Source organism: Haliaeetus leucocephalus, unplaced genomic scaffold, assembly GCF_000737465.1.
Source record: "Haliaeetus leucocephalus isolate CR32 unplaced genomic scaffold, Haliaeetus_leucocephalus-4.0 Scaffold880, whole genome shotgun sequence".
Lineage (NCBI taxonomy): Eukaryota > Metazoa > Chordata > Aves > Accipitriformes > Accipitridae > Haliaeetus > Haliaeetus leucocephalus.
In genome coordinates, this window is record NW_010973316.1 from 3,482,408 (window position 1) to 3,504,701 (window position 22,294).

At 38.7% G+C, this 22,294-nt stretch overlaps 1 protein-coding gene across 1 annotated transcript in view; it reads right to left on the reverse strand.

Annotated features, from left to right (window-relative positions):
* The window catches only part of ERBB4 (v-erb-b2 avian erythroblastic leukemia viral oncogene homolog 4), a 402,050-nt gene that overhangs the window by 162,677 nt on the left and 217,079 nt on the right, over positions 1-22,294 (reverse strand). The window contains exons 7-12 of the mRNA XM_010583267.1: positions 19,587-19,728; positions 17,952-18,065; positions 16,204-16,330; positions 13,306-13,379; positions 11,712-11,802; positions 10,050-10,249 (exon numbers count right to left, since the gene is read on the reverse strand). Of these exons, the coding sequence (XP_010581569.1) occupies positions 10,050-10,249; positions 11,712-11,802; positions 13,306-13,379; positions 16,204-16,330; positions 17,952-18,065; positions 19,587-19,728 (748 nt within the window). The remainder of the gene's footprint in view (positions 1-10,049; positions 10,250-11,711; positions 11,803-13,305; positions 13,380-16,203; positions 16,331-17,951; positions 18,066-19,586; positions 19,729-22,294) is intronic.

The window sequence follows — 22,294 nt, forward strand, 5'->3', positions numbered from 1 at the left end:
GAAACTAATAATGATAATGATAACACTAATAAAATGACAACAGTAGTAATAAAAGGATTGAAATGTACAAGTGATGCGCAGGGCAATTGCTCACCACCCGCCGACCGACACCCAGCCAGTCCCCGAGCGGCCAATCCCTGCCCCCCCACTTCCCAGTTCCTAAACTAGATGGGACGACACATGGTATGGAATACACTGTTGGCCAGTTTGGGTCAGGTGCCCTGGCTGGGCATGAGAAGCTGAAAAATCCTTGACTATAGTCTAAACACTACTGAGCAACAACTGAAAACCTCAGTGTTATCAACATTCTTCTCATACTGAACTCAAAACATAGCACTGTACCAGCTACTAGGAAGACAGTTAACTACATCCCAGCTGAAACCAGGACAGTAAGTAAGCATGAAACAATTGTTCATTGCTTCTTCCAAGTCCCTCATGGGCATTCAAAGAGACAGGAACCTAATAGGGTTCAAAACTGAGATTTTAGATCAAGCTGCAGAATTCCTTGACACAGGACATGGTAAATGCCAAAAATTTAAAGGATTTGAAAAATCAATTGTCCAAATCCACAGAAGGGCTATTAAACTAAACTATAAAACACTACCTTTGAATTGAGGACTCTGAAATAAAACTTTTGGATGGTGGGGAAAAAGTTGAAGGATGGTCACCATTAACCGTAATTTTTTAATTGTTTATTGCAAAAGCACCTGAAGAGCCAAAGAGCCTTTCTATTAAAACCCTCAAAACCACACAAAATAAACAATGAACAAAGGATGAGAAGGAAAGGTTGTTTCAAAAAGCATAATTAATTCTGTACTTTTATTTTACAGAAATCCTTCTCTACATAAATATCTAGATGACTGTGACAGATGGAGAAAATGAGCAAAGAGCAAAAGAAAACACGTTAATCTCTCCATCCATCTCAAGAAAGTCCAGTTGCACAGTTTCAGCCTGGCATGTGAAAGGGTAGATCTCTTAATTTGAATTCACTCTTGCACGATGAAATGTTTTACACAAATGGATTACATGCTAGACTGAGTAGATTAAAAACAGCAAAGATCTGAAATATCAGAGATGGCAAATATATAAACACTTGTTTGCTTTTTAAACTACCAGAAAAAACTTGAGGGAAGCATCAAATAATGAAATAAAAGTAGGTTTGCTGGTAGAATTCTACCACCCCCTCCAATGCTGTAGCAATGAAGACATCCAGTCACAAACAGACAGACTTCCACTGAATACATGTATAAAACAGCAACTGCATACGCCCAGCACACATTTAAAGACAGGCAATAGCAAAATCAACAGAAAATCTTTTTGCAAAATGCAAAAAGCCATCTGACAGCTTTATATTAAATACAAAGTAGTTCTTCATGCGCTATTTTCTACACTTCTTTCAGTACAGCAGCATAGCTGGGTGACTGGAAAAAAAAAAAAAAAAAAGCCCTATTTTCATTTGAGGATACCTGATGGTTTTGTCTTTACTGCCAAGGCTGGAACAGTGCATTAGGTACTGTCCATTACAATCCACCTTAACAATTAAAGAGTATACTGAGTTTTATTACCTGAGAAGCACAAAGGCCTTCTCAATCATGGAAGAGTCAGCATAAAGATGCTTTCTGCTCTCCACGGCATGTTTTAAAACTGGTTATTCTGTGCTATGGTGTACTTAATGTCCCACATCTGAACCACTCAGCATCTGTCATAGCAGCCTACTGTATAGGACAGCACACTGCTTCTTACAGCGACTCATTCCTTAACCACTGCTTTTCATCATGCAACATTGTTTGATGTTGGTACCATGTTTGTCAAACATATCTTTCTGATCTGTACAGCATGCCTAGCCTACGTCGTCTTCTATTTCCTACAAGGCATTCCTACACCTCCTTTTGACTGCTGATGTGCAAAGTCATGTCACACTGGCAGGGTGCTTTCCTTTGATATACACTACCTGTCCTGTCACTGTCACCCTGCTTTCTGACCACTGAATTTATTACAAAGCACTTCTTAGAAAAAAACATGCAACAATTGTATGCATGGTTTCTCCCTCCTAGCCCATATAGCAAGTAGGCAAGAGGAGTGAAGCTTCTTCCATATTTCCTTTCTTCTTGCAATAGGACATTTTGCTTTATTGAGATTGAAAATGGCAGATCTTCATCTACTTGTTTGCTTTTCTGCCTAGAACATTTTTGTAATTCAGTGCCAGAAAAGCACATTTCACCTTTACAAGTGGCATAGGAACCAATCAAAGATTTCATGTCCTCCAGCCTCCAGCCCTTGCAGGCAAACTGATCCAAGAACAGGTGATTCACTAGCATTCTTCCTACTTGTACAGCACTGTTGCTGACCCTGCATGGCTCTGCTGTACAACACATGTAATCCAGCAGGTAGATGAGCACTATCTTATTCAATACAATACTACAAATAACCTCAGACATGAAAAGTCTGCACATTCATGTCTTATCAAGGCTGGAATGCTTGAATACATATATATATTTAGTTTTTTTAATATCGCATATACTTTCTTAATGACGACATCCAGAAGGTGTTCAGAAGTATCTTTTTGATTCCTCTTTTGCCTCAAAGCTCAAATCAGATACAGTCAAACATAAAATAATTAAATTTAGGAGTAATTCCAAGTGGTCATTTAATTTCCTTTGAAGTATACTAATTATTGCAGATTCCAGTCCAGCAAGAGAGACCTGAGCTATTTAGCATGCCATTTCATAGAGGTGTCTTATTCTCTTTCCCTGAACTCTGCTGTGAATCAGGCATCATTCTGCTGTAAAGGAACCATACCACACAAAGCCAGTATGAGCAGAGACAAAAAATTCAGCTTTTCATTATTGACCCAACCCTAACTTTTTAAAAGCGTAGCAACATTCTTATAACAACTACCAGATGTCAGTAGTTCCACTATGCTGCCGCTAACTGAACTTCATAGAAATCAAAGGAACTAGGCAAAAACTTTGCATTAGCAAATGCTACATGTGTAGCCCACACAGTTTCCTTTCTCACCTACTTCTAGATGTTTCATGTATATCTCAGTCTAATGCTGGCTTTGTGCAGTACAGTTCAGGAGGTGCATTGACTTCGTATTAAAGGCTAGTTTGGGCCTATTTCATGTTCATTGCCTAAAGAAGCACCCAGGAAAAAGTTCTGGGTGATACAGCTGGTCGTTTCAGGGGAACCCCAATTATGCCTTATGATTTAGAGCACACGTGAGGGCACCCTCAGAGCAGAATCCAGCACTTCACGCCTGGTCTGCCACTCTCCCTTGATCTCATCCAGTCTTATGGTGACGTGTGAGTGACACTGACCAGACAAATATATGAGTCCTGCCTCACATTGCCTGCCACAGGGACACCTGGGATTAACAGACAGCTTCAGACTTAAACTGTACCCCAAACCCAGAAACTCTCACAGTTCTAATTAAGCAAACGTTTTATATGAATAGTTTTATTTTCTAGTCAATGACTCACTTTAAGTACTTGTCACACAATTTAAAAACCACCCTGCTTTAGAGATCCCTTTGTTCTCATTTTCAATCTTAAGAATATTAGTAATTCTTCTGATTTTGTTTTACACACTCTCGTCATTGAAAGGCAGTTTCCTGTTTGCTTTCTCACCTTTTTTTGTAAACTGAAATTGTGCTTTTATTACCAGCGATTTCCTGTCTTTTCACTGTTCTCAGCTGTCAGACTACTCTGGGATCAGAAATTATTTACACACGCACACACACAGTGTTGCATTAAAATATCTCTTCAAATAGCAAGTGACACAATTACAAGATAGCTCAGAAAATATACTGAGTAACCTTATGCAAATAAAAAGAGAGCTTTTCAGTAAAGAAAATCACAATTACCCTACTGAAATCTAGCCAACACAATGCTTGTTGTCTATGAAAAAAGCAATAGAAAAAAAAAATCACTATTTCCTTCTGCTTATTTCTAAGTCATAGAAATGTTTTCATAAATGAATCTTGGCAAGAAGGGAGCGGGTTTTTTTGACAACTTACAAACCCCCATTATGCTTGTCTGTCTTCCTCTTCTTTAATTATAGGGATGGCTAAAGAAATGTTTCAATTTTAGGCACATTATTTGACATTTCCATGGGCTGAGAATGTTCTGAAGCTCCACCATATCACATGGCCATATGTGGAAGGAAAGAACAATAATGCTTTTGACAGGAACTCATTTTCATCAGGAGTTTTAGAACAAGTGTTCATTCTTTATTAATGGGGTCACACAGGTTAGAAGCAGAAAGGTTCAATGTTTTTCCTCAACCTAGATAGAACACAAGAAAATCAGCTATGTAAAAAAAGAAAAATTATTGCTATTTGGCTATACACTTATGGGCCTGATCCAAAGCTCACTCAATAGAAAAGCTCTTGCAGACTTCTATTAGCTTTGCATCGCGCCTGATAATGAATGTAATCATTTATTCAAGTTGTTAATTGGTGGCTAAATTGACATAATTCATAACAATCACATTTATAACAACCTTTGCCTAGAAAGGTTTCATTGTGCACTGCAGGTGTCACTAAAGCTGAAAGGAATTATTTAAATAACTCTTTATAAAAGAACATTTTTTCTACATTTATTTTGTGTGAACTTACATTTGATATGAGTCTCCTCTGACTGTTCCATAAAAAAACCCATGCTGGGAAAAAAAAGGCAGAATCTTTACTTCAGCATGGAGCAACAGTAAAATCTAACTATCAGAGCCCATTCTCTAGCAAAAAACTTTACAGTCAGTCATTCTGCATTAATAATGTTCATAATGAAGTAAGTTTTATGCACAATGTTTAACATTACAGTTTATAGTAGTAGATAATTAAAAGTCTACATTAGATGAGAGCTTCATGTACTGCATTTTACATAAATGCTCTCCAATTAATTTCCACTCGGCTTATCAGTTTGAAGATGCCCATTTGCCATCTGAACCCTTAAACAACCTTGGGAGACACTATCAGACTGTGCTAAAGGTGCAACGGCTGTTGAAGCCTCATCTTGTCCCTTGCCCTCAAGTCTTCTCCTGTAATCTGCCCCCAAGCCTAGGCTTCTTTTAGGGTCTATGCAGTTCAGAAGTCTCTCGCTGATGATCACATACTGCTGCCCTTTCCATGGTGCTCAGCCTCAAAGGTGCCACTTCCTTCTATGTTCCCTGTGTACACAAACTTGGACACTGACATTTCAATCCCCAAATGTGTGTAGGGAAGGTGGAGAAGAGAGAGGTCGCACTCCTTCCAGGTACCCACCCCTCTCTGGCCCTGCATGGGACAGTATTAGAAAGACAGGACGAAGCAATAGAGCATTGTGGGGTTTATGGACTTTTTTAAAATTAAAAAACCAGACATATGTTTTGCTCCTGTATTTTCAACATTCTACAAAGAAGTGAAATCTGCCCTAGGCTTTTAACCAGCATTTAGAAAAGCTATCTTGGAGGCCGTGAAATATTTGGTAACTATTTTAATATTGTTAAGAAGTGGCAGAAACAGCAAGATGAAATAATTGAGGGTATCAGGAGTATATTCTGTGCGTTGGATAATTTTGTAGCATTTTCCACTGGCTGAAGTCTGTTGTCTTTATCTTCTTCACTGAAAAAAAAACCATCAAGACTTCTGCCCAAGTCTATAATGTCAGTGTTATCTCAAAGATGAAACATTAATATAGACTGAACTTTTCCACAAATATTTTACTCTCTCAACAATTTTTCAGTACTTCCTCACTGACTTATATGTTCAGCTGAACACAGCATTAAATGGTATGGAAAACATAATCATCACCTTGTGATGTATCATAAAAGTCACTTAAATATGATGCTGACTAGAAGATCTTGGAAGCTATTACATGAGTTTTAAGAAAAACTACACATTGATAGTAAATGCTTGCTGTAACTTGTTTTAAGCTGTTAACAATCACTAGTGAGGAAAACAAACCCAAGCTGATAGTGACTCAAAATATACAAAAAAAAACCCCAAACCCCACACTCGAGAGTGGCTGTAATAATTAACATGGTTTAGACTGGTTTCTTCACTGGAAACCATGTGAAAAAAAAAAATCTTTAATGGGTATTTTTATTAACAAGTCACACCCTGCTAGTTACTATGCAAGCAAACAGACGCTATTTCTACCATAGACGATGGATTCCGATCCTGCAAATAGTTACTTACCGTTTCCCTTCCCCATTCCGATTAGTCTTATTTGTCACTCAGAGAGGCATGGGCATATACCCAAGCATCTGCAGGATCAGGGTCTAGAACAGGCAAAATAACTGAAAGGCAGAAATGGAAACCTAGAAGCTTGCCCTCAGATCCCAAACATTCAGGTACTGGAAGATTGAGAGAAAACTCTCCTAAACCCCAGTCTGTTGCCCTATCCTGAAAATTACAGATGTTTCAGAGGATGCTGGAGAAATGCATCTGGCTACAAGTAACAGTTCTGCCTTACTCCAAGTAATTGCCTTACTCCAAGTAAGTTTCTACATCTAGTGAAGATGTTAGACATCTAGCCTGCAGCAGAACCCATTTAACTCCAGAGAGCTGCTGACTGACAGGCAGAGTTGAAGCAGCAGGATAGCTCATCTACTGCTGACTCTCAAAAGGCCACAAAACATTAATCAATTCATTCACACAGACGTGCAAAGAGAGAGAAAACCACTGTTCCCTGTTAGGATTCAGGAAGTCAGCTGTCTAAGACAATGCCTTCTGATCAGAGTAACTTGGCCCCCAGCCTACATGAACATAGGTTGGAGTCCATTTTTAAAACTAGTCCCTTGGTACTGTAGCTTACATTGTGACTTCTTAAAACGAAATGAATGAGATTTGTTTTCCTCATGAAGATTCCCTTGGTGTTAAATTTCATAAAATATCTTTACGAGTATTTTTCTTCCCGGAAAATAGTGAGTCTCTATTATAACAAATCCTCAATAAGCTAAAAGTCAAATGAAGTTTACATTTTCCCTTTGTGTGCAAATGTAGTGACAAGACATACAGCGCAAGAGGATGATGTGACAGTATATCCATGTTTCCATTTGCCCTGGAAGCCCAGGTTTCAGTAGTTGTGGCTGCTTCAAAGGGACTCAAACTTAGCGATCACAAGAAAGGGCAAAGAGGTATTTGACAAGGAGTCCTGACAACTAATAAGGGAATAGCTTTCAAACTAACATGTTCAGCTATGTCCCCAAGCTCTCAAACCCAGTGAAACAAATGGGACACTATTCCATGAAGGGAAAAGCACCTTACGAAGTTCACCTTTGAGTGGTTTTCCATTGTCTTCTAACATACTGTAAGTTATAGAGAGCTTAAAGCAAAGAGGAAACATTACTGTATGAACGGAGTTCAACCATATTACTGCTTGTTTTATTTTTATACTAAATCTCTAGGAATGAAGGAGAGCTGGTTGTTCTGTCATTAAATGATGCATCATTATCAGACAGCTATAGCCAATCTGCTGTTAGAAAACATCAAAGAGCACCAAGAGCAAGATTTTTCTCCCACAGTCAGCGGTTTTTCATACGGTAGAGAGGAAACAGGTGCTCTCTGGAAGATTCACAGGTTCATGTATCTCCCAGCAAGATGGGACCACTAGGATGTTGGAATATAACCCTAGTGACTCTTGCATGGTCATCAAGACCTTGTGCTTCTTCAGACAGGTTCTATTCTGTCAGCCCAAGAAATTTCTCACGTGAAATCTCAAAGGGCTAATTTTTCCTGTCATGACATACAAAATACACTTATTACTAGACTGCTAGCACAGAACTAGGCTCCTCCTCACCACTTGATCCTATTAAACTCCAACCCCACTGCAGGGGAAAGCAACTGGCAACCCACCACCCCTGGGCAGATGTGATTCTCTTTCTTGGCAACACCTCTATTTGCCAAATAATATACCATTTTTTCATAGTTGGCTTTCTATGTGGGGGCAGAAAAAACAGAATGCATACCAAACTACAAGCCATCTACAAATGCTCTAGCTGGCAAGACTGAAGGCACTAGTTATTCACGGGAAGTCAGGAGCTTTCCTCCAAGTTTCAGAGGAGCTGATGGTGCCAGAAAATGCATACTTTTCTCTTGCAAGGCTGATCTTATTCAATGTTCAAATAATATTCACCCACAGAAGAACTCAAAGCAAAGAAAAAGCCTTGAGATGGAAAGAATGAAAAACAAGAGAACACAAGCCATTAAATATGATGATACAAAGCTCATGGATGTTGAGCAACTGGAGCTGATTCAGAACAAGATAAAGTTGGGTGTGTTAAAAACAGAGACTGTGCAGCCTTCTTTGTCCTGCAACTGGTTAACTCCCTTCATTATTCAGCACTATTCTTGGACTCTTCATCCATGCTTCATTCCCACGTAACATTATCATCATGTGTTCGATCATCTCTGGATGACAAAGAGAGCTATGCTACTCTCACAGACAACCACCTGGATTCATTTACTCATGCCCTTGTCACCTCTTGGCTGGGTTACAGCAGGAAAGACACCAGGGCATGAAGCTGTTCAACATATAGGACACCCTTGTGCACTTCCTCACCACAGAAGTAGCAGCAGACACTGCATCTCTCCTCCACCTTCTGTATTGCCTCCCCACAAAATGTTCTACCAAATATAAGGGTCTAATCCATAATTTCACAGCCTATGCCAAGGATGTCCTTTGCAATCACACACAAAACCTTCTACCAAGAAAGGTTCTGTTCAACACATCCTTCTGTCTCACATAACAGAAATTTTACATCAAAGGATAACATATGCTGCAGTTTAAAAGTGGACAGTGGTCTGCCAGAGGTGAAGAAACAACCCTTTCCCTCTTCACCCTCAGGCACAATCGCAATTAAACTATCTACATCAACAGCAAGAGGCATTTCTTTAAACTTCACTTTTTTAACTTGTATGTAGAGAAATAGCCTAATAATAATAATGCCACCCAAAACAACAAAACCGTGCAGAGACCAAACAAGACTTTCTACTTCATGTAGCTTTTACATGGCAGAAGAGATTAGAAAAATAACCGAGCAGCAGTGATAAATGTATAGCGGTGTTTTACCTAACACTGGAAGGTACACTCATACTACAGTGATAAGCACAGCCACAAACTCTCTCAAAGTATAGCAGAATAGTACTTCAAAGGGAGGGGAGAAAAAAAAGGAAAAAAAAGAAAAAAAAAAAAAGAACTAAAAGAAAGAATAAGTTAAAAGTAGGACCACAGCCTGAAAAAACCCAAAGCAAACATTTCTGGCTGATCAAAGCACAAAACCCAGAAATATCACTTAAACATACAGCAATTTAATAAACCTCCTCTCTTGCTAGCAGTCTAACAGATGCTTAAAAGGAACTGTATTGCTGCTACAATATGACTGTATTAATGCTATTTGCTGCCTGATTTCTGTATAACCAGACAGTTTCATCTCCTACATAACATTCATTTGCTTTTCAGTACTATGATCTCAGTCCAGGTGCTGGCACATAAGCCTTCCTGAAAGACAGTTAGGCCCAATTATCAGTAATCTTCTTTATCAGATAGGTCAAATACAGAAAGGAGGAACTTGGTGATCAAAAACAGTCCCCAAAGTGACCTTTCTGGATTAAGACAGGGCCACTTTGGTGAAGCAGGGTAGGGGAAGCAGAAGATGCTAATCGCACTCCATAAGGAAAGTGCTGTAGTTTTCAAATCTTTAAAATTAGTGCTTTTCATGAACACTACATTCAGCCCACATTTATAGCCTTCAGAATTCATATTTGTGAAACTGGATCTCTAATCTGGAAAGTTCACATCATGGTAAGGAAGCAGCACTCTCTCTCTTCTCCCTTTCATTTGCTCATACCTTAAAACATTTCATTTGCCTACAAATCTGCCCAGAGGCAGACTGGGCCAAATCCTTAGATTCTGTAAATGATCACAGCTCCACTGATGTCCACGGAGCTCCAAGAGACATCAGCCAAGTTTCTGGCCAGCTCACTGTACTGTATCCTGCCAGTACTTGTAACATCCTCCCCCCAGGTGAGCCAATCATAGACAAGATTTGCACTGAGCAGCAGTACTTACTGCAGTTCTCTGCCTTTTTATTTCGATGAATCACTGTCTTTTGACTGGGTGTGCTGAAGAGGCTGGTCCAGTTCACAGTGTGGTAGTAGCACAAATTGCTGTTGTCTGTTATGTAAATATTGCCAGCACTGATTTGCTTCAAGGACTGAAACTGCAGAGAGGTAATGCCTTGTTGCTTTAGGATGAGTAAGGAAAGGCCACTGTGATGAAAACAAAAGTAAGAGAGAACAGGAATTAGCTCCAGAAGGAGGAACTTATTACAGCTGGTTGGGAATTTCCCACTAGAATTAGTTCCTAATGTCAAGATGATCTTTCTAGCATAACTGAAATTTGGTCAGACAAATTTTATTTTGAGGTGACACAAATATTTTATGAGTCAATGTCTAGTTCTATTGCCTAGAAAATTATGAGTCCTGTAAGAATTGCGATACCACAAGCTGCGATGCTTGCAGCTCTAGGCCAAGTGGGCCAGCAGAACTCCTCAACTAGTTCCATTTCATCCATTAATGTATTTTTTGAGATAAAGTGCTGCTGAGAAAACTGAGTAAAATCCAGATTTTTTTTTGACAGAATTAATACTATGATAGTTTATATGCTAAGGAGAAACTGACAAAATCATGCAAAATGTTTTAACATCTTCTGCCAGGCATCAAATTAATGTCATTTATAGTAATACAGGAAGAAACTGTTATTTTTAAGGAAATTTTTCCAGCCCACTTTCTACATTTCATTTTTCTTTTGTTGTAATATGTGGTTATCGCCTTTCTTCATCAAAGGAATGGTAAATGATTGTCTGTATAATATGGAAATGACTGCACATATTTTATGACTGAAGATTAGTGAAGACAATATCCAGTTTCTGGGCATCCTTTAAGTTATTGTATTTTAACAATTATAATTGTTTTCCAGCTGTTACAAATAAAAATTGCTTCTTCCAAACGGAATGCTGGTCTGTAATTCAATCTCAAGGTTTCACTGCTATTCATATTCTGCCTGGGTTGCTGTTTAAGATGCCAGCAGAATCCCATGACTGATTTACTACATTTACACAATGGGGAACCAGGGGTTGCTGTATATATCATTCAGGTACCTTCCTGTGCTTCCCCATTATCTCTCACCACATTTTCTTCCCTTCAAACCAATTCCTCCATACGAGTTTTCATACAGAAACATCTCTGGTAAAAATGACACTCCAGAGCTAATGTACACCCCACCCACCTGCAAGGTCCCTCAGTGATTTCAGTATTCTTCCATACATTTATCTTTTACCACTACTTAAGACCACATTGTTCCTTGGACATATGAGCCTGCACTTCCAAATGCAACCATATAAACTTCATTATAGTGGGGCTAAGTTTTACTATTAATATCTTTTAAGTTATGTTTCACATTCACAAGGTATTTTAAACCATAAAATGTACTTTCCTGACAATAAGAATGAGTTAATAGCTACAGCAATGAACCGAGAGGTTTTTTTTTTAAAGGTATTATGCATTATAAACAACTGATTAGCAAAGCTACTGTTAATGAATACCTTAGTAACAGAGAAAAATATATCAATTTATGATGCCCTTCCCAAAGGATGTTGCATTCTGTGCTACTGAATAAAGAGTCATTGGATACTAATAAAAAATTATTCCATCAACAGAGGAAGTACCTTACCTATAGAGAGCTCTTCCACCAATAGTAACTAAGTTAGAAAACACCCTGAAATCTGTCATATTCTCAGGCCACGACTGTATGTTCAAATACCCTGAAGGAGAAAAAGGCAAGCACATGAAAGTCAATGATTTCAGCCATAAAGACTGCTTTATCACATACATGAGTTAGGACAGGCTTAGCCTACAAATGAAAAACCGTGCTGGTTTGAGAAAAAGAAATAAATAGGTAATGAATGCTGCAGACTAATGTATTGGAATTCATCAGGCTGCTCACCACTGTCTCCTCCAAGAAAGCAAAGGAGGACTCATCACAGCAGCATTACATCCACTTTCAACAGCCACAGTGAGGGTGAACCTAAACATGGGCTGGAATCTTGCAAGGCCTCCCAGCCTTGTCTAAACAGCAGCAGCAGCAGAAAAAAAATGAAGATTTGCCTGAATTAAGAACATTCCATTTTAAAATGTGCCAGAGACTTAGGACAGAAGTTGAGAGATCTGTCATGATTCATTAAAAGATGACAAGATTTTCCTACAACAAAGAACTTGCATTTGTTTCTGAGTATGTGTGTGAGGACTGTTCATCACCAGAGAGCATTCTCTGCACAAGTATGTCGGACTACTTATTTTGTGCTACACAGACCTCTACACAGTGCAGTTCCCTATGACTTTGATTCAATACTGGACTGAAATGCAGTACGTCTTTAAGCATAGGGGTAATTACACTTACGTAGTGGAGCTGAGACTGTCAATTAATGTGCTTAAACAATGGCAAATTACAGACACCCAGATGCCAGATTATCTTTGACATTAATTAGGGAGAGATTTAGAGCTTACTTTCATTTTTTAATACCACTGTCTTGCTGAAATACACAATTTTTGAGAGGTGAAGGACATGGGAGAGAACTCATTTCAAATGCCAAACACTTGTTGAGCTCCGCCCAGCTACAATCATGCTATAGTGACCAAAGATTTTTTTTTTTTTAATTTGTGCATGAAATAGGGAAGTGCAACCCCCCCCCAACTATCTATACATAATCAGCAATCAATCAAGAACTCAAAGCTGCAGTATCTTCCTCCCTGCCCCCAAATGGTGAAACAAGAAACAGCAAGATGCAAGAAAGCAAAGTTCTGTGTTCTAGCTGTATGACCCCACTGAAAAGTCACAAAAGATGGGAGAGTCTACCTTCCACACATTATACATTTGTCTTTAAATCACAGAAGCTAATTTGCAGCAGCATCTGCTGTTAGACCAAGAGAAGTAGCTGCAAAACCAGATTGACTTGTCTGGTTTTTTTCCAAGGCATATTTCAAACGTCTTCAAGTGAAGACCACGACACCTTGTCCACTCAACAGTAAGGTCTTGGTCTTCTGACGCTTGTGTACCCCAAATGTAATAGGCATTCTGTATTCATGAGCAAAGGACAACACACTTGTATCAACTGATACTGAAGTTGTTGTGTATTAAACTTTTATGAAATTCACAGTCCAGTGAGTTTAAACAAAAAAAGCACTTTGTGTTCTTCAGAAAAACTAACAAATGACAACCATAAATGCAAGTGAGAAGTTCAGATTATAGGAAATCAGAAGTGTGTTACCTGTTATCTCTCTCACTGTTTGGAAGATATTTAATTTCTCTGGATTGATTGCAGCGATTGTGTGATATGGGTCCCTGAAAGATTAAAGACAAAATGTGATACTGGATAAAAAAAAGATCAGGTTCTCAAAGCTATACCATGTAGAAAGCAGTATTCAGGAGGTCAATACTTTGCTTTTAGGCAGCATATGCTCCAGATTTCTTCAGAATGTTTCCAATTTCTTCAGACTATTGTTCCTGCAGAACCTGTGTCTAACTTCTCCCAAGTCATCTTGAAGGAAAATAATGGTGCTTAGCATCTTTAAGGTTCAAATCATTAATGTTTTAGCAAATATTTATGTTTATGGAAAATTAAGGCATTCTAAACAACCATGGGTGACCTCCTTAAAGGAAACATGAATTTTCAACATTTTTTCCAGGAGTACTAGCTCAAATGGTACAGTTGCAATACTGTACTACCAGGACTAACAAAACTGCTACTGAAACAAGTGAAAGCTATAAGCAAAACAAAACTAAGAGCATGCCAGCAGTTCCTGAAATATGGCATTAAAAGGGTACACTTTTTAGAAGGTGTTGAACAAGGAACATCAAAAAGCACAGATCTTTGCCAAGCAAGTTTGTCACCTGAGAAATGAAATACCCCCCCCAAACATTAAAATCTCGAAGTTAGATATGCTAGTGTAAAAAGATGAAGCTGACTTGATTTTAAGAGTTCCATCATTTAGTAAATACTTCTTTTTCCTCCTAATTTTTAAAGGAGTAAAGACTCTCCAACTACTTAAGATCCTAATTAGAAGCCTAACCCAAACAAAAATCCTTTAAAAATCCTTCTGTAACACCATGTTATGGTATTTTTGTGGGTTTTCTGAGGGTAGGAAACATACTCAGTAAATGTGGAGCATCTGTTTCCACCTCTCCTCCTTCTGCTTTCCAGGAAACATCATTCTTGGAATTGGAACATGCAGGTAATCAACTAGGCTGTCTTTGGGGACAGGCCTCACAAGTCTATGCAGTGACAGACCGATGAGGTCACTTCTAACTATTGTGGAGGTGATTCCAGGTTAGCAGCAACAAAATGAGTTCTTGAACCTTAACTTAAAGCCCAGTGGACCACAGAAGCATCATATACACTTAATTGTAACAATTTGGGGCTCTCAGAAAATTAGGTAACAAGTTTTGACTGCCTAACAGAAACACAGCACTTAGCTTTTAAAATGCATTACTATTAAAAAAGCAAAACCTTTGCCTATAATAAACATGAGGTTGCTGAATTTCCCCTCCAAATCCTAAGATAGTCTTTAAAGATACAAATACATTTAAACCCCTTAAATAGCCAAATGTCTGATATGTTTTATCAACATATAAAACTGTAGAATAATGCAGTCATCTTCTACCATTAGAACAGGCACAGCTGAATTTTACAGCTCCAACAGTGAGAGTTTCAGCTCATTGTGAAACTGGAGATGGCAGCTAAAGGGATGATAAAAAGCTGGTGAGCGCTGAGGGCTTGTTGCTCCTGCTGCAAATCGGGGGAGAAGAAGGAGGCAGCATTTGCTGCTAGCTGGGGCTGTCTGTCCTTAAAACTACAGCTCTCCTTGGTATATCCCACCCCTTCACAGGCAACAATACAAGCAGAAGGCAGCTTGGCTTTTTAGCATCCCAACCAGAGGAAAACAGCAGAGAGAAGGCTGCATCTGACCTATACAGGTCGTAACAATTTTCCATCCAATGTGTTTTCTGCCTCTGTCTCAGGCAGCAGATATGTACCCTAATGAATATCACTTTATCCATACTTCATACACTTCAGCAGAGCATTACCTTAGAAGAATGAGTACTACTGACTCACCAAAATGTAGGTCTACCTTCATCCCACTTAACTTCTCGACACTAATTAAAGCCAATCCATAATTATCTAATTTATATATAACCTATTATAAATAATTGTGCATAAAACCAATTCATAATTATATATGTAGTTTTTATATAAATTATTACAAATTCATAAAGACTTGAAGTTCAAGTACTCAGGAAAGGGAAAGACAAGCTACAGAATCACAGGATCAAAAATATGACAGGATCAATTGCAATAGCAACTGATACAATCATATTTGTGTTCTCTCAATGACAGAAAGAATACAATGCAAGAAAGGGGCTAGTTGCGTTGGACCTCACCTGACCATCAAACAGAGTATGTCTGTCTTTTCTGGACACATCCCGCATTTGCACCATGCATTCACCTTTGCTACAATGGCAAACATGCGGTGCACCAAACTGTAAACAGCAAGGCACTACTTATCCGGCTGGTATATCTTCCTTCCGGAGACATTGGTGAGACTTTTAAATACTGGTTCTGTACCTCCACATCTTCAACTGTTACTAACACTTATTCAATATACAGCCGTATTTAAACCAAAATACTGGATTTAAATACCAGTGAGCTTTGTGTATCTCTGCAATTGAAACTTGAATATATACTTCAAAACTGATTGACAAGAGGGCAGCTTTTTTGCAGGTACATGCACTGACAGCCACCCAGGCTATGACAATTTATGCTAGGTGAGGCACTATCTTTGCATATTCTGCACATTAGATTGCTGGTCATACTAAAACTGAAACAAACTAATGGAAGGTAACCTCCCCTTCTCCCTTCTATTCTCTAATCAGCCATTATTGTAAGCTAGTACTGAGGATCTCATAAAGAGCAAACAGTCTACTTCTCTTTTCCTAGAGGTTGAATCATAAGAATCAAGGTAACACTTTCCTTCATAATGGAAGGCAGAAAACAAATTTATCCTGGATCTGCTATTCCGTAAAGGAAGCCTGCAGACATCATTAAGAGGTGGATGCAATTTGTTTCAGCTGGCACCATAACATAACGTCTTAACATTTTGTCACTTACCCATGAATCCCAGTAACAAGGAAGATAAGGTTGCCGTTGATCTTGGTACAGTTTATGAACTTGTCAATGTTGCTGGAATCCACCGTCTGAGCTGACACTAAACTCCCTGTTCCAATGCCATCACATGCTGCCAAAACAAGGAGTTTGTGTAAAGTACCAGGAAAAACAATTACTGAAACAGAACACGTTGGCCTTCTAGACATGAGTCTTCATTTATTTCAGAGATAAAGCAGCAGAGAGGTGTTAAAACAGCTCCCTTTACCTATATTCCCAAAGAAGCACATGCCAATTTAAAACAAAACAATAAGCTAAAGTACCTGCCACAGAAGGACATACTGGCACATAGGTTAAGGTATTTCACACTGGATCTAAAGGCAAGTATGAATAACACAAAAATCCCACTCGAGCCAGCTGTAAACAGACAGTAGATAACTTAGCTCAGACTAGCCTGGTGGCCATGCCATTTATTTGTGCACTGCTCACTGCAGAAACTGCAGGATCCTAATACTGCTAGCTCAAGAGGTCCCCTTTGCTCTGGTAGATTTGTGAACTTAACCATTCACGTACCATAAAGAACTTTAGAGAGGATGTACAAATAATTCTTTACTCATCAGCCCAACAAAAAGATTACTGGGGCCTGGAGAAACTTTGGTAAGCAGTGAGTAAACCTCTGTGTAGCCTTTCTATGTAACTTAGTTGCATTTTCTGGGTCACATGATGCATCCAGGAACAAATCCTTCATGACTTCCATCACATAATGTATCCTATCTCCCTAACTGGGCTCCTCTAATGGCAACTACCAGCAGTACACCTGAATCTTTTACAAACGTGGTAACTTTCCTCCTCACAAAGTAAGGCTAAGAGTTTGACAGAAACACTACACGTGTATTTTCATGCATTAAACTATCTATCCAGCAAAAAAGTTGTTTACTGCAATTAGGTTAAAGGGCTGGGCATTGCCTTCACTTAGAATACAGCATGTCAGTACCCTGCCTTGGCAGATGTGTTTGTTTCAGCCACGTGGAGAGACTGTTGATTTACAGAGTTTTTCAGTAGCTTCATTGTGAATTCCCTTCCAGATATGGCTTCCACTAGGACTGAAAAGTGGCATAGGCCCACGTGGGAAAACTAGTGGTGCTTTGCTCCTGAGACCTTCAATCAGAGAGCAGAAAGTCCCCCTAGTGGAGCTTGGGACAGCAAGATAACCTATAGATTTCAGTCTTCTCAACAGCACCATCACTGAAAAACTTCTAGTCTCTGTTTTAGACACTTAGAAAGGAGGTAGAAGATTCTGGGGAAACAGACATTTTTAAATAACAGAGGAAATAAATGGAAACCTAACATTGTATTGACAAGTATGAGACATACCATACATTGAAGGCAGGGCTTTAGTATGGTCCCCTTTGGAATGACAAAAGGACAGCTCTAAAATACCTCCAGGAAATACTTGTCATTAAAATAACATAATAAAGACTTCTTTCAGATTTCTCTAAAACCAACAGAGAAATCTCCATCGTTTTTATCTAATCAAAAGTAATTGGATTGGTTATATTACCATCACAACTTAGTAATTCTATTGTATATATGTCACACACAGCCCTCATAGCTCAAAGTTCTGTGGGTATCCAAAAGCTATTAATATTCTACAATGTACTCATGAAGGGTGTTTCATGCCAAAATTACATCCTGCTCTGCTCTACTACAGTGTGGACTACATTCAAGAAAATTTATACTAAACTACTGCCTACCTTTAGGACAAATGTCAGTGCAGGGCTTGCACATCTTAATACCATTTTCTTCAACCTCCATCTTGGAGCTCGGACAGGCACGGACACAAGAGCTGGAATCTACCACAAAGTTGTCTGAAAGGAAAAAGATATTGGCAGAAAGCAAACCACTGGACTAAATAATACTGGGACACATGTTTTTGGACTCTGTGTCAAAACATATTATTAATTACCTCAGCACTTCCACATTGACATTAACATTTAATGATCAGTGTTCTCAGAAGTGCATGAGCAAGCAAATTAGGCATGGTTTTGGAGACTTATGAAAATCCATGAACTGTCAGGCCTGATCCTCCCTCCTCCCCCGATTTGATTTTATTATTATTTGTAGTAAAAAAAGGTACAGTAATTGGAGAGAAATAAAACAAGATGCTCTGCCCTGTCTCTTTCATACACACACAAATATATACATCTGGGATAAAACACTCCACAAGACAAGTATTTCAATTTTGCCTTGTAAAACAACTGCCAAAGGGGATATAGACTGATCCTACCTAACTGAAAGCTTAATACTGTCAAGAAAGGAAAAAAAAAAAAAAGGAAAAAAAGTTCAATGAAGTATTTGGACAGAGAATCATATCCCTTAAGTAGTGTATGGTATACCAGTTTTGTAAAATAAAAAATACCTTGCTTCAAAAACCCCACCACTCTATTACAGACAGAACTAAGCCTTGACAGTCACAGTCTCAGCCTACTGTCAATCTGAACTTCTCCACAGAGATTCAAAATTTGGATTTTGGTTTGGGTTGAACTATGGTTCCATTTATTATAGATTACACATCCTTCTTGTATGTAATTTATGGATAAAATAATTAATGCACAACACAACTGTAAACCTTGGTGGGAATGAAAGGGAGAACAAGAATACTGTCTCCCTTATTTTTCTTTCTAACTACAACAGCAGTATCAAAGACTATGTAAGTGATGACCCTCTAATTTTTTCTATTACTTGTCATCATCTGTCTGGTATCTCAGAAGCATGTGTTTTGTACATGCATGGGATTATTCTTTTTTTAACTCCCTCTTCCCCTCTAATTCTACTCTGGAGTTTTAAGACTGTATTGTTGTCAGTATTGCATGTTTTTTCTGCATTGGGACAGAACTGCTCAGAAAATATTTATGGCAACTTTCTGTCAAACCATCATTATTCCAAGTTAAGAAAAGGGCATCAGTATCACGAAAGCATTTGGTGCCAGGTAGTACTGGAGGTGGACTGTTATTTTTGTGAAACAGATATTTATACCCTTTTACAATCCCACTAGCTGTTTTAACAGTTAATTTTGAAATTTACAAATGCCGATCTAAAGCATGAATATAACAAGAAGTGGTCATGAATACAGAAACCTAGTGAATTCCCTTTCTTTAAGAAAATCACTATAGTATAGGATACTTGGGAAGTGTCAGCAACCCAGAATGTTAACACACGACTTTAGTCAACACATCACTGAGTTATTACAGGCTGCAAGCACATGTGGAGTGATTTGAGATATTGTACTATGCACTTAGCTCTCATTCTCTCATTGTTTTCTAAGGCTCCTGAAACACAACACGAAACTTTCCATCCCTGCAGGAAAAGGCAGCTAACACAGCACTTACGTGGGCACTTTTTGACACAAAATGCCCCATAGGTGTACTTGGCATTGTGATTATGCTCCAGTTGGAAGGTGGTAGGGTTGTATACAAAAGTCTGGGGGCACTGCGTGACACATGCACCACTATCATTGAAATTCATACAGGCCTGCAAAACAAGGGAGAAAAAAATATTAAATTAAATCATATAGCTGCTTTTGTTCGTCTGTTTGGGTTTTTTTTTAGTTTAAAATACAGTCTTGATTGTTCAGACTTGTTGCAACAGTGAGGAATGTGATATACAGTTTCCTAACCTTCATTTTGGCTACTTAGATTTCTTGCTAGGATCTTGGCAAATACATGACTTATAAAAGGGGGCTCACTGGGCCCCCTTAATTTGAAACACAGCTGACTGTTATAGCACTTCCTACAAAAACATAACAACACTGTAATTTGTTTCATAACTATTGTTACTACTACCAATCAGTTAATTCACAACTTGATAGGACATTCTAAAACTTCCAAGAGTGGACAGCTATTTATCATAGTCAGTCTAAACAAATGCTAATGACTTTTTCAGAGGTCCAACCTTTAGAATCCCTACAGCATGAGTCCACCATCCAGCTGAAAACTGAAATTCCCAATTAGAAAGCAAGAGGGATAAGAATTTCTTTTGAGCTAGCACAGGAGGGGGTCATTTCCCTAAGTGGCAAATTTAACAAGGTCAGTTGCTTCACACACTGAGAAAAGAAAATAGGACTTTGTATCACTTAGCATTCAAGCTCAGCCACCCAGAGCTGACAGAGGACAGGGCCCTGACAAATGAAGAGGCAAGTGTGTGGATAGAGAAAGTAACGGTATGCAGGGAAAATAATTGACCATGCAAGGTTGATAATTAGTAATAGAAAAACACCACCAATTTTGACATTCCTTATCACCATGTATCGTGTCTATGGTTTTAACCACAGCTTATAAAAAACCTGTTGGAATAATATTCACAAAGCATACCATAAATGTCAAATTTCATATGAACATGAAAGCTGTAGCCTGGCTTGGATCCCTCTAGCAGTTTAAGCAACCACTGCTACTGGATTCTGCTGAAGCCAGGCTACTTTAAAAGTTTTAGTCTAGGGATGAATCCTTCTGGTCCTTTTCCAGGTTGTAAAAAATACAGATGTTTTTGACTCTTTAAAGGGTCAATAAGTATACCAACATGTGTGTCGTGACCCCTCCCATCCAGGGCTGGGACAGAGAGAAAAGTGAAAAAGATTCCTCTCTTCTGCTGCTTTTACTAACAGTCCTTATCTCCATTCAGATCAGGACCAGCAGGACTGAGGGAGGTTACTTGTTGCGTCAGAAGATTTCAGAATGGAGAGGCTAATAAAGTAACCAAGGGAGAAGAACAAAATCTGCTGCTGAAAGGGACAAACAGGGAGTTCCATGATGAAGGCACTGTCCTATATGGAGCATGAGCTAAGCCAAACTGCTGATCCTGTCTTTTCTGTTTCTTTAAAACACATATTACAAAACCTGTCAGTTTCTCACAGAACCAGATCTATTTTTTTTCTTACAAAGATAAATACACTCAGTTACTTCTTTACTGTGAACTGGACAGGAAGTCTACCCTATGAATAGGGTTGTGTCACTTTTTTAGTTCCGTTGGGCACTCAACCAGGCCCTCCCATGCATTTGAAGTTTTAGACCCAGTTTGGTTTTGAACACAAGATAAGAACATCTCTGAAAGTTTGTTTTAGCATGTTTGCTTGCAGTTATGTCAGATGATGATTATTGTCTTGCTTTTAGAACTGAATATGCAAATGATTGTATGGCAGCATATGGAGGAGGATGGATGAATTTTATCCAGAAATACCAAACCCATATTTACAGCAGGATGCTGTTGCAAGCTGCCATAATACGCTAAAGGATTTGTAATGCTTCATAAACTGCACTTTTGCTTATTAATAAATACTAATTTCATTTGTTTCCTCAACGCATTTTTTACATCACCTGTTGACTCAAAAGGTACTCTATCATGTACATGACAATCCCCTGATAATGGTTTAGCAAATTCGTGAAGTAAAGCACACCAATACTGTTTGAAGACATGGCACTTCTCAGGAAAAGCTCATCTCAAAGACTCGGGAACTTTTAATTTATGACTATAATGCTTTGCATACATTTATAATTGCTTTGCTAATTTATGCAAACTTCTAGCCTCTGTTGTTAAATGCTGCTAATTTGTGAATGAAAGCACAGGAAAATACACAGGGAAAAAACAAAGTTCTGTATCTCAGCTGAAAGCTAAGCACAGTTGTCTATAGCCTAAAGGGTTACACTTTTCACCCAGTGTGTACTACGCAAGTAACGACTAGTCCTGAAAATTGCCAGACCCCTGCTGAATTTCTTTTACATTGTTCTCAGGCCAGGAGTGAATGAGAATAAAGCCCTGGGTGCTTCTCTGCTGGATCAGAACAAACACGCTAGTTGATTTTTAGCACACATATTTCCATAACTGCCACAATTCAGAAAGTCTAACTCATTTTCTTACAGGCTGCAGTATTACAGAACTTATGCTGCAAATAACTTGTCCTTAACCTTTGAAAATGGACACACATCAACTCATCATCTTTGAGGATGTTCCTCAACAGTCACACGGGAGCAGTAACTGCATTCTTCCTCTTCCCTTTACCTATTTAGATCATACATGACATGGGAAAACATGTTATTTTCCCACC